Source organism: Mya arenaria, chromosome 2 (assembly GCF_026914265.1).
Source record: "Mya arenaria isolate MELC-2E11 chromosome 2, ASM2691426v1".
Taxonomy (NCBI): Eukaryota; Metazoa; Mollusca; class Bivalvia; order Myida; family Myidae; genus Mya; species Mya arenaria.
Window position 1 is genome coordinate 1,951,086 of NC_069123.1, and position 13,890 is coordinate 1,964,975.

The following is a 13,890-nucleotide window of genomic DNA, read 5'->3' on the forward strand; positions in this document are numbered from 1 at the left end:
TTTGAACTTCATACAATGGTAAAGCACAAAAAAGAAGTGAAGTGACCAAACACTATCCATATCTAGAGTTATTGCCCTTTTTTATTTGTCTGGAGCATAACTTGAGATCTACTAAATAAAATATTTGTAATCATTTTGGATTTTTAAATATTTCACTGCAATTTTCTATCAGGATGGCGTTCAGGGGAATAAACACTGATCACTATTTTTGTAGAAATAAGTACACACAATTGTTTCAATTTCAAACAAAGTTTAAGTAATTGTTTGATTTCAGATATTGACGAATGTCAAGCTGGCACCAGTGGCTGCGACCTTGACTCAACAGCATGTAGGAATAACGTAGGTGGCCGCGAGTGTATCTGCAAAGATGGCTTTAACAATCCCACTGGGGAAACCACTTGCTCAGGTATTATTTTATTCAGTTGTGATAGCAAACGGCTTGTAATATATCCTACCTTTCTGTAACTGGAAGAATTGTTCCGCATAAACCTCTTGCTATTAAATTAATAATCAAAAGCATAGTTATTTAGAAAATAAGAGTTATATTCGTACACTGTTGTAGTTAATGTAAAAGTGCAAAAAACACCAGTATTAAAGGATTATATCATGCACAATTTTGTCTATATAATGTGTTCATTGTTACGAGTATATTTAAACTTTGAAATGACACAAAGCTATAGGTGCGCATGTTCGTCGTATCATGTCATTAATAACGATTTGTCGATACGAAGCACTCATTGTCCAGCACGTAAATGTTATTTTTATATTAAATGACTGATGGCCCTGGTTTGTTTTATACTCATGACAGAAAATGCATTGTAACAAAAGTTCACCAAATCTGATTATTTATGAAATTTCTCTTAACTTTGGATACAGCATGTTGCCAAAATATGTTCCACTGTTTCTTTGTGTGGTAATATTTAAAAAATAAAAGTCTAAACTACCACTTTAACGTTAAAACACCGACTGTTCATGTTTTATCATTTACAGACATCAACGAATGTTTAGTAAACAACGGTGGCTGTTACAATATGGCCAACTGCGAAAACGCCCAAGGCTCATACAGCTGTACATGTCCCAGTGGTCACAAACTTTTTGAAACGAATGGAGACCAGGGATTCACTCTGCAAGCGTCCGAGACTGGACTTGGGGAAAACGATATGTATCGAATCAACCATACATGTGTCCGTAAGTATCTCAATGATTGAATTCCAACAACACCAACAACAGCAGTAGTAGCAGCAGCAGCAACAACAACAACATCACGCACGTATTCTCAAAACACACACATAAACATATTATGTTTTCATGTTCCCTGTGCTTGCACTTAAACGTGAGGGATTTTATTTAGAAGCACATATTCGGGGATGATCCAGGATTTGACCGTGGTGATGTAGGCGGGGTCGCTTAGCAAGTAAACGCAGGATGTTTGCCCAACAAGTAGGACCATCCCAGACATGCAGTTTTTTTTTGTAATTATAGTCTTAAAATGAATTAGAATGTTATTTATTTTAAATGAAAAAACTCTCAGTTGTCCTCTCAGCACACCGTCCCAATATGGTGAACATTTTTTGTTAAGTTATATCACAATTATTTAAGCGGTTCAAAAGATTTGGAGCGGCCATGAAGTTTAGGCATATGTCCTTTGATCTCTAAAGTTGATCTGGATCATAATCAGAGCTGGTTGTAGCATGCTTTCTTTTTATCGTCTCAATATGGTGAACATCGGACATGAAATATAGTGAAAATTATATTCATATGACCTTTGACATCAAAGTGTGACCTTGAACTTAAACAGAGCAGGCTGTAATATGCGATAATATTTGTGGCAAGTTATTTAAAAACCCTTCAAATGGATTAAGAAAATGATAGCAGAGGCGAAATGTTGTCATATGACCTTTGACCTCTAAGTGTAATTTTGACCTTGAACCGAACTGCTTGAAACATGCGCTTTGCACAGTGTCTGAATATGGTAAACATTTTTGGGCAGTTATTTTAAAATCCTTTGAGCGGGTTAAGAGATGTACAGCGGACACAACTAATATTCATATTACAGTCCTTTGACTATGTGAACTTGACCCTGAACTGCACTAGTTAGAGCACGCGCGCTGCACATCGTCTCAATATGGTGAACCTTTGTGGCGAGTTATTTCATAACCGTTAGAATTGATGCGGACACGAAATCAAATTATGCAATTATCCACTAGAGACCAAATGGTCCATATTTTCATTAATCCGAAAGAATTATAACGTAATGGAATAAGGCATTTTTTGCACTTTGTGGAATACGGACACGCACGATTCGGAGTATATATTACTGGCAGATTCATAATAGGTAATGATAAATTATCACTCTACTTTTAGCTTTGGAATGTCCTGAGTTGCCGGGAGTCCAGAATGGATGGTACTTGACCAGTGAGACTCAGTTTCATTTCAATGAAGAAGTGGACATTCATTGTGCAGATGGCTATTTCTTTGCCAGTGACGGAACTAATACATCTAACACAGACGGCAAATTAACATGTACAGCTGCCGGAAACTGGGACATAATACCATCATGCTATGGTAAGTATCTGTAACTTTTAATTCCTCTTAGACTTTTTGTTTTATGCATGATGGGATTATCTAATGTAATGTTTCTACATATGCAAATTTAGTCCAAACATTAGCTTGTAAATTATATTTTCTTTCATTTAGAGGTTTTTCATCGTACATTTAGAAAACTTAGTGTGGAACGCGGCGTCGTGCAAATTTTCGAGATAATGTCCGAAGACTGGTATACAAATAAAACGGCATATGCCCAATTAAGGTCCTTTGTTTACATTTTCAATATTCAAAACCATTTGTTGAAGATACGATAGTACAGTCAACATAGAAGTGTATACACATCAAGTATTTATAAAATGAATGCAAATAATGTTGCAATATGATCTGATTTGTCCAGCTTGCATGACTTGAATGGCTGTTTTTTACCATTACAGCCCGGGAGTGTACATTACCTGTTAAGCCATTGAATGGGATGTATGACACAGAAAAGGTAGCTTTTGGGGAACAACTTACGCTCACCTGTAACCTATCTGAATCAGAGCAGATTTCTAGACAAGCTATTTGTTTGTACAATGGCACGGAGAAGGGAGTTGTGTTTGGTGGAGATGATATCACCGTCTGTCCAGGTTCGTTGTATTATGTAGCCTGCGTAATATGGCAAACACATTTGTATTCTGTTCTCACATGATTTTATGGTCGTTTGCATTTTCCTCGGTGTCACAGTTACATGTCTGCTCTTTAATGTAAGCATTTGTCATCGATCTAAAGTTAATTTGTTTACAAAAAATATGGCAATATATGGCGTTGTTTGGTAAACACACAAAGCACACTTTTCACGCATTTGAATTGTCAATGAATTTGCAGATCAGCAATCAATAAGTACTGCGCTTCAACTTTTGCGGTATAAATTTTACGTTACTGCCATTCATCCGTACTCACTCCTTGTGAAAAATAATCGTTGATAATGTATACGCTTATGAGATCATATCCTTAGCTACGCTAACTTCGCCCACTCTTAATCATTAAAATTCACTTCATGTCGTCTTACTATTAATTCAATTAATGTCTACGGTAGAAGTTTGTATTGCAATTGGCAAGTGAGTATCGCGATACCCTTTCTTAGGAATGTTACAAACTTGTCCAAATGAATGAAAACATAACAGATGCGATCTTTTCTGATTTTTAAGCATTTGTATTCTAACATGTGTTTCCGATGACAATTCGTGTCAATTAAACCTTGTAAACTGACGTGATGATGCGTAGTAATTTGAGCTCTATTTTGACGTTGAATAGTTACTCTTAAACATTGCGTTTTTAAAATGATTTGTGTCGATTTGTAATTATATGTTTGAGTAATGCTCTATTAAGTGCCATAACTTTTTTTGTAAATTACATGATTAAAGAAACAAGAGTCGCGCGTCGTTGCTCGAAACTCAATATGCACGGTAGTTCCAGACGGACTATTTTCACCGTGTGCTTTACGATAAAAAAAAATGATTTTTTGAAGCTGAATTGTTATTGTTAAGGAAAGGTTATCGACAAGATACGTTAATACAAAAAGAAGAGCTGATTGAAGGAATGTCATATATCATCGGTTAAATCGCTTTGAGCTAGTATAAATTAAAGCATAATTTTGAAATAATCAATGACGTCACACCTTAATGATGTTACACCCTGAGCTTCTTCGATTTATTAAACGATACAAGAATCCTTCTGTACTAATGACTTCACGATTGAATATATAAAGGTAGAAAACACATGTATTCAGATCATTATCAGTATAACAGAATTGTATTAAAACTTTTCACTATAAATGTTTTGAAAAAGTCATTTCACGGAGTTTTGTTTGATGTGTAAAACAGAATTCAAATATTTCACGAATACTTTTTAGAAATCAATTGTGGAGATCCTGACGATGTAATGCCACCAGCGGGAACCTACGCTGGCAACAAACCACCGACGTTCACCTACTGGCAAACAACCTCGCAGTTCACATTTGATTGTTCAGCTGGCTCTAGTGTCACCGGACAGTCCGAAGACGGTGACGTGAATGTCAAGTGTAAAGCGAATGGCCGATGGAGTCTTAACTCGTTGGGATGTCTAGGTATATCCAAACACTATGACACAGTTTGAAGAAAACTATCTGTTTTAATAGCTAACTTCGGTTTTGCCATTACAAATTAAACTAGTCATGTAATGTCAAATAAACAACTACTTGTATTTTATGCAATATCTACCATTGTAAAATTAAGATGCGATGAGGAATATTAATTTGCGTAGATTGTTGGTAGATTTATGTTGATGTTACAGACAAGTTACTGACGTAAATGCCAGTTCTACATGTTTGAAAAAAAACACCTTAAAGTGGGGTAAAGCTACTCGCGTGCTACCACATAAGTATCGCGTTAAAACATCGCCTCGAGAATCAGCGCATTTAAAACCCACCGACTGTTAAGTGTATTGCCATTTATTATTTTTTGTTAAAGAGTAAACGACATTTATTTTGTTTTATTTTTGAAGGCGTGATGTGCATGGATCCTGGAACACCAGGTGACGCCAATCAAATCGCATCAAGTTATGAAATTGGTGCAACACTAGGCTATGCGTGCACAAGAACAGGATTTAAACCAACAGGGCCAGAAAACTATACCTGTGGATATATAAATGGTGCAGCAGTATGGTCAGACAATCTGGACAACGTTCTTCCTACGTGTAAAGGTAATTTTGAACGAATTGGAAATGAAGGTATTGTTTATGTCTGAAATATATTTAAAAAATGTATGCTATGTATAAGGTAAACAAAAATACACAAAACAAAATTTAGAAATTACTGCGTCATATCAGTTCTTCAAAAAGTTTTTTTTACACTTTGGGAGCCATAGTTTTGAAGGCCTTTACCTAATAAACATTGACAATACATTAAATTCCAAACCGACAAGATTTGAACATATTGACAATAGAATTTAGAAATAAACTAAACCAATACTGACCATTAACAAAGCCTTGGATAAGATTTAAAGCATAAAATGTAAAGTTTTCAGCTAATAAAATGGCGGTTCAAGTTCCCGGATGTACATTTGTACAACTGTCAAAACGTCCATAACAAAAACGGTCAAAACCAACCCGGTTACATTTAAGTTTGTGTGTTATCTAAGCAACTGTGCTGTTAAAGTGTGTGTGTTATCTCAGCAACTGTGTAGTAAAGGTGTTTGTAATACTTGCTTCTGTGCAGTTTATGTTTGTGTGTAAACGAAGCGTATGTTCAGTTAAATTTTGTTAAATTGATTCCTTTGTTCTGTTTAAGTTTGTGTGTAATCATTAACTTAAATGATTTAGTGTAATCGGAGCAACTTTGTAATATAAAATTGTGTGTTATCTAAGGTTCTATGCAGTTAAGTTTCGTTTGTAATCTTATATTCTCTACAGTCTAAGTGTACGTGTAACCTTACGTTTTATATAGTACAATATCACGCAAAGAAACTTGTGTTATTAACATTTTTAACACCAGCTGATGGCGAGCAATGTGAGGACATTTATCATATTTGCTGCGGAAATCCTTGCACAAACGGCGGGACTTGTGTGTCTGGAGACGGCCCAACGGATTATACATGCACTTGTGTGACAGGTAAGTGTTTAGTATTTTGGGAATTTCTTTTAACATTTCATAAACAAATGCCTTTAAAAAAATATTCGTCAAAACCAAAAATATATCTGGCAAGCAAAAACAGCATGGAGTCAATTTGAAATAGATCCTGAGGAAATGTTTACTAGTTCTAATAACATGTATGTTTTGCATTTCAGATAAGATAAGTTGTGTCGGATATCCTATATTATTGAATAATTGTGTATTCCAAAAATAATCTGTCGAAAATATCTCTTTTCACTAATTTGTTTTCCCTAAAACTGTTACATGCAAGTAAATGCAGGATGACGGCATAGTGAATTGTCTTTATCTTATGTAAAACTAGTTTATCGTAAAATAATGGAAGCTAGACAATAATATTTAAACACATAGCATTTGCTTATCCAATTTTACCAATGTCCTTCTTATTGCATGTATACGCATTCCCAATCCTTAAGCCGTGTCCATGCACTTTTTGAGCTACTTACAAAAGTGTTTCACTATAGACATAGATTCATTGTGAATTGATATATGTTATTATTATGCTTACGGTGTGCCATTAACATGACAGGTATGTCACCACAACAAAACATTCTGGTTTTGTTATGCCTCTGGATGACCAGAACAATTCTTTCAGAAACTTGAATCTAGTCCAAAAGGCAAAACGTTGGTCAAAAGTAAAACCGAACGTTTAAGATAGCCACATGGCAGAAACACAAATCATACCACTTACATTGTACATATATGTACATTAAGGACTAATATGCAATGTTTAGCTATGACAATTGATTGTTAAAAACATAAACATCATTCAACCTCTCAATGCCGATTTTGCTTTACACTTTATTTTCATTACTTTCAGATTATGATATATGTATCATGGAAACAAAAGCTGAAATGATGATCGGGAATGCCACTGGTCAAATCGGGTATTCTATTGTTCAAGATAAGGCGGAATGCGAACAACTTTGTCTTGACGACGAAAACTGCATAGAGGCGACATTTTTGACATCATCTGGTGGTATTTCTGCCTGTAGACTTTTCAACATAGCAGCTTATTTAAAACCCGCTACCATTGCAGGAACAGTTCACATGGCAAAACACTGCACATCAGGTAATTGGTAACCACGCTTTCCAAGGGTAGGGCAAGCAATTGTATGGAATTAAAGTTGGCCATGTGGTTGAAACATTGCACAGATGTTCTCAACTAGTTGGCATCCCGCCTGAACAATGCAAACATAAAGAGTAACATTGTCTTTATGTATGTTATCCATCACTGGTGCCAGACAAGAACAAGAAATCTGTAGTGCCTCGACCTCATTGTTTATATTACTTTTTTCAACTCTATTTACAACTAAGTATAAATTGAGAATATATGCCACTTTTTCACGTGTAGGTTTTTAAGATATTGATCTTCGTAAAACATTTCTTTGTTTTCCCTCAGTCTTAAATTATAATACCAGATAGCCTGAGCCATAGCAGTACACATTTGTAGTGTGCGGATGAATTTCAACAAACTATAACAAACTATTACACCCCCTAGTTATTGACCGTTGTCATTGACGACATGGTACACGAAAGCTAGTAACAGCACCTACTTGTCTCTTTGTTTTCCCTCAGTATTAAATCATAATACCAGAAGGCAGAGCTCTAACAGTACACTTTCGTAGCGTGCGGATGAATTTCAGCAAAATATCGCACACCCTAGTTATTTGCCGTTGTCAATGACGACATGGTACACGACAGCAAGTAACAACACCTGCTTATCTCTGGATTAAAATAATTTAATTTTATTTATAAAATGCTGCTTGTGTTTGTGTGTACTTGTCTAAGACCGAAAGATTAATCAAATTTTCAGGATTTACTGGAGATAATTGTGAGGTGGACAATATTGACAACTGCAACAACTCTCAGTGTCACGAGAATTCGCGATGCATTGACAAAATCAATGGCTATGAGTGTATTTGCTCTTCATCTGGAGGATTCGGTGGTCAATAGTAAGTTGGTAGATACGAGACAAATATATGTCGAATATGGCATTACATGTACATTATTGTGCTCTAAACTTGTTAAAGAAAATTTTAAAAAATGTGAGTGTATATATGTGTTTGTCTCTGTGACGCAAACTAAACAAAATATTACAGAAAGTTAATAATATTGCATCAAAATTGTGAACAATTTATCAATTAAGCATTTGAGAATTAGATAAGTCTATTCTTCCAAACTTTCTATTTTAATTTGCATGCGGAGCAAACACGATTTTGCTATATGTTAAAGTCCAATAGTATATGATGAGCGAGAGTGTTCAATTGGTTAGGATACGATAGAGGATGATCAGCACACATGATTACAAATAAGCCACTGAACAAGCATAGTTTGGTGTATATGTTGATATATAATATAAAGAAAATCACACATACACGTTATGTGTTTTTTAAAATATCTTTTTTTGGCTTACACCTTCACCAGAATATAAAGAAGCAATCATAGAAATGAAATGACGTCAACGTCATACGCTCTTCAATCGAGTAAATGAAACAAAAAGTAAGGTTCATTATATAACACATCATTTGTTTTGTATATCTGGTTGTAATTTAGAAACTCACACAACATTATGTTGCTCTTCGAGACAAAACTTGACCATTGTTAAAGTTGTAAGTTATGAGAATCGCTCGAAATGCGCGTATTGTTTTTGGCAACGCGTGTACTAAGTAACATTTAGATATATTGAACGTTGTTTTAAGTTAAGATAAAGTTTAGGTTGTGGACGCGAAAACGACTTTAACACAGACAAAACTCTGCTTGTTTGGGAACGGCGCTTTTCGTTCAAATGAAATTGATGTAAAATGACTTTCTATCACTAAACGATAGGTTGCCAAAGAGTGCGCTTCTTGTATGAAATACTATTCTAACTAGGAAGGATTCTGTTGCTATATACTGTTGCATAGGATTGTTTTTAAGCTATCTTGTTCACAAAGTACTTAACGTGAGCTGTCATTTTGATGATTATTCGTCGTCTGTCGTCGTTCGTCGTCCGTCCATCGTCAACTTTGCCTTCAAATAAAATCTACTCCTTATACGCCAAACACATTAGACGAAGACCATGAAACCGCACTACGTCCTGGCAATTTCGACGAACACGGCGATGACGCGGTCAAATTTTTAAAGAATACTCATGCTCATACTACGTCCTTACTTCGTCCCTGCCAGGCATTCACTGCGTCTCTCACGTTCCAAATACGTTCTTACTAAGCGCATCTTTACGCCCGAACCACGTCAAATTCGTTCTTAATACGCGCGCACCACGTCCAATGCGTTCTTTGTACGATTTTACTAGGGCAGAGAAGATTGCATCACGGGCTGACCAAGTGCCTTTCACGTCTTCATTACGTTCTTATGAATTGAATTCATTTGTAAATGTGATCGAGATGTAATTACCATGTTTTATCTATAACTGACCTATTATTCATTTATATCAAGTGTTGGTATAAAATGAAGTCATAGGGGAGTTGAATCCCGTATTTATACATGCTCACTGTTCAGAACCTGACAGGACGTGATAGGATCCTGGTACAAAGGTGTATTTGATGTGTTAAGCACCGAAAGAACGTATTAACAACCGAACGAGGTCTTCTACAACGTTGCGTGAACGTACCATAGTCGTAGTAAAACCATGGAGAGGTTGTGGTGAGAACGCCATTGACGTAAAAAGAACGCAATGACAACCTAAATAGAACGCGATGAGAACACCATTAAATATTTCCCATCCAGTACTACCCTTGCACTACGTCAATCAAGTTCCTACTAGGATTCAGTTACGCCGTCACTACGTCCAGTCCGTCGTTAATACATTCTTATTAAGTACTTACTACGTCCTGATTTGACCTCGTCCTCACTAGGTTTTTTTTGAACATTTTTAGAGTCCGTTCACGTCCTTCGCGTCCCTTAATTATGACCATACCACGTCCTTATCGGTGTCAACTGCGTTCTTTTAACGTTGACCAAGTTCTGACTGCGTCCTGTCAGATTTTTGAGGACGTAGTGGGAACGTGGCCTAGTGTGATGGGGATATAATTTAACTACCAGATAGTTTCAACCAAACTTCACAGAAATGTTTAATATGTGAACCTCTTTCAGATGCCTTCAATAAAATTGGTTCGATGCAAAACACTGGTTGCCATGGCATCCGGAAGGAAAATCGTCATTTCATAAACTGCTGGCCCGATTTTGAAACGATTTGTCAGAAGGTTGACCCTTTATCAAATTCAATCACTTTATGTTGATTTGTACAAAAACAAAGGGCTCGTTATTTTTCACTATGTATCCTTATGAAAATCTTCTCCTGAGAATCCGCTTGCCCGATTTTAAAATAAATTCACAGAAAAATTCCAAAGATGACTATCTATCAAATTCTTCCACCTCCATGTTGCCGGTGGAGGGGGGGACTTTTGGCACGATTTCAAAATAATTTCGCATTCTGAAGGTGACCCTATGTCAAAGTCATTTACCACATGATGATTCATAAAAGATCATGGCAACCAGAGGCGGGGCTACTTTTCACTATATGTCCATAGGGAAAACTTAATTTCGAATTATGTTCAAAGAAATGTTCCTTTCTTTATTATGTTATTTTTAACAATCGATGTAGATATAAACCTCAAACTTGATGAAATTATTCACAGTAACATTGTGCACTTTGTGACAAGTTATATAACTTCAACTTTTTTTGATAACTTTTTAAACAAATATAAATATATATTAATAATATTTTTTAAAAGAAATAGTTCCCCTGCGGTGTACAGACAGGCGTGCGTTTGGGTGTGCGGCATTCAGTATGTTCTTTAGAGCCCTTTGTTCAATCAGTTGAACGATAAAGGGTCATCTTGACCATCTTGTTTACATCACAGGAGCGATCACGAGCAAAACCTCCTTTAGGTTTTCATTAGCCGGAAAGTTCAAGTGTCAAAATGACTCAAATAAAACCTTGTAATGTACTTTTATAAGTAGGGTTTGGAATTTTTATTTCAGCTGTAACACTTCAACAGATCCCTGTGATGATTCACCATGCCAACATGGAACTTGCAAAAGTTTTGAAAATGTTCGATATGAATGCACCTGCCTGGACGGGTATGATGGCATCAATTGTGACAATAACATAAGTAAGTATTTACTTGCATTTTATAACTCCAAATAAGTTTGTGAGTAAGTTGCGTATAGCTTTTTGGCGACGAATTTATATGCAGTGTTAAGAAAGTCTGCTATGCACTTGAGGCTAAAAACCATTTAACATTCTTTAGTGGTGGGTGCTCCGTGTTGGGGTCGCACCCGAAAACCTCTGAACCAGCGTCTCCTACGTTAAACACTCGGTCATTGAAAATACTATCGCTACTTGATATATGACTCATTAGATTACGGAGCTTTTGGTTGTATTTATCTTCTTCACTATTGTGCTTTTCATGAAAACAATTGAATCTTTTTTTATTTAACAATTGTGGTTGTACTTAAAATGATTTGAACACGATAACGGAAGTACATACACACTATAATGGTTTAACATACGGCATTTGCAGACGAGTGTAACGCACATCCCGATGCATGCATGTATGGTGGAACATGCGTTGACCGTGTGAATGGATACCAGTGTAATTGCATGACCGGTTTCACGGGAGAACACTGTGAGAATGTACCGAACTACTGCTTACCTGGTGACTGTCAAGAGGGAAACGTTTGCTATACCAGTTTAGATGCACATGATGGTGTTTGTTCATGCGATACTCGTTTCTTCGAGCCGGGTATTATTTGTTTTACCAATACTTTTGATCGTCTTAATTTTGAAAGGATTTAAATTTAGCGAATGGATTGGGAAGTCGATTTAACATGATGATAAAATTCCGCCGTCTCTCTGTAATCCTTGCAAATTTTCCCAAAACTTACTTATGATTTCCGTATTTCATTGTCTGCTTTTATGAATGCCAGAACGGTTTTCTTCAATTTAACCCTGAGTGCAAGACGTTCAATTGGTTAATAAAAATCACATACACTTGTGATGCGTGACATGAGATGAGTTAGGCAAGGACTTGATTTGTTTGGTAAAGAAAATGAGTGATCGAAGTAGAAATAAATATAAAAAACTTGCAATATCACCTACAATAAATCGTTTTGTGAGAAGCATTGAAATATTAAATTCTTATTTCATTTTAGTGTTCATCTGTGATATGCAAGATACAACTGGAACAGGTCTGGGTGACCCTGTGCCTGAGGTTATAGGTGGCCCGAGGATTGTGCAATCTATTCAGGAATGTAAAGACTTATGTCAGTATGAAACAAATTGCGGTTACGCTATATATCAAGAGTTTCCAACCAGTAAAGCATGCATTCTGTACCGAAGAGGTACATTAAATGAAACAGTCAACGCAGGATCAACTCTTATCAAGAAGGACTGCAGCACTGAAGGTAATTTTCCCCTTTCGATAAATTGAAATTGTTTTCTTAGGTCAGTTCACTTCCACTTTTTCACATTCATTGTTAAATTAACTGCAATTAAGAACAAATGCATTATTATAAACCGTGATGCTTATTAGCAGCCATAATTCTCATATAACAGAAAATCAAATTTTGCCCCATTTTCAACCGCAAGTTTTTAGATGTTGTCAATAATTTGAAAAGAACAGATAATCCCACCCTTATCCGCCGTCAGTTGGCAATGATCTCTTTTCATCAGGATTGTATATTGTATTATTAGTTTAATTTCGAAAACACTTAACATGTGTTACCAATCGGATTGTACAATATAAACGTTTCCGATGTCGTTTTCATCAATGTATCTTACCCCTTTACACGTTTTAATGAAGATGATTACCATTTAATATGTATATGCACCTGATTTAGCTTAGTTGTTTTTTTTATAATAACATACAAACTACCCCACCTTAATATTGCAAGATTTAATTCATGATAATACTAATCGCGTGTCTTTAATTTAAGATTATAATTTTCCGGAAGAAAAGTAGGTGCAAACTCTTTGTCATGAATTGTATTTGGTTAACATTACGCGCGAACTTACGTTACGTCGCGGCGTTAGGACTTAACGTCGACGTCACTTCCGTTGTTTTGAATTTTGTTGAGTTAAAGGATCACGACGTGTTATTTACTTACTCAATCTTACAAAGACATTTTGGTGCCGTGACCAAGCCAACATGCAACTAAAGAAGCTAACTTCAATGCGAGAGGGACAAAGGAAAGTTGTCGAAAAACTACTTTTGAAGTTTTAGGAGGAATTACCTAATTTGGAGCGCATCAAGCTGCTGGAAATTCTAGCGGAGAAGGCGGAAACCATCGAAACCTTATGTGAGAAAACGTAAGTCATGCAGATATTGCTAATTGAGAGACGGAGCTTGTTGACAATGAGGAATATTCTATCGACCTAGAATTGAAAATGCTGAGACTCCGTAGACAGACACAACATGCATCCGAGAACACAGACGTTTCCAAGAGTGACGAAAACAAGAATCGCCATGCAGAGGCGATACGGGTCAACGCCATTGGAAGTGATGCCACAGCTTTATCACAAATTGCCTCACCCTTTGCCGCAAATTTTAGTGGTGACATAACCGACCTTCTGGGACTGCTACGAGCCATCAGTTCATTCGAACCACATCCTGTCTGATGTTCAAAAATTCAGTTGATCATTGTAACATCGAAGCGCTGCCTCAAGTACATGC

The 13,890-nt window shown here is 36.2% G+C and overlaps 1 protein-coding gene across 1 annotated transcript in view; it reads left to right on the forward strand.

Annotated features, from left to right (window-relative positions):
• Positions 1-13,890, forward strand: part of LOC128221951 (uncharacterized) — a 44,088-nt gene that overhangs the window by 13,647 nt on the left and 16,551 nt on the right. The window contains exons 17-28 of the mRNA XM_052930670.1: positions 275-406; positions 991-1,188; positions 2,365-2,565; positions 2,982-3,173; positions 4,439-4,651; positions 5,068-5,265; positions 6,056-6,172; positions 7,032-7,283; positions 8,028-8,166; positions 11,198-11,328; positions 11,740-11,961; positions 12,371-12,622. Of these exons, the coding sequence (XP_052786630.1) occupies positions 275-406; positions 991-1,188; positions 2,365-2,565; positions 2,982-3,173; positions 4,439-4,651; positions 5,068-5,265; positions 6,056-6,172; positions 7,032-7,283; positions 8,028-8,166; positions 11,198-11,328; positions 11,740-11,961; positions 12,371-12,622 (2,247 nt within the window). The remainder of the gene's footprint in view (positions 1-274; positions 407-990; positions 1,189-2,364; positions 2,566-2,981; positions 3,174-4,438; positions 4,652-5,067; positions 5,266-6,055; positions 6,173-7,031; positions 7,284-8,027; positions 8,167-11,197; positions 11,329-11,739; positions 11,962-12,370; positions 12,623-13,890) is intronic.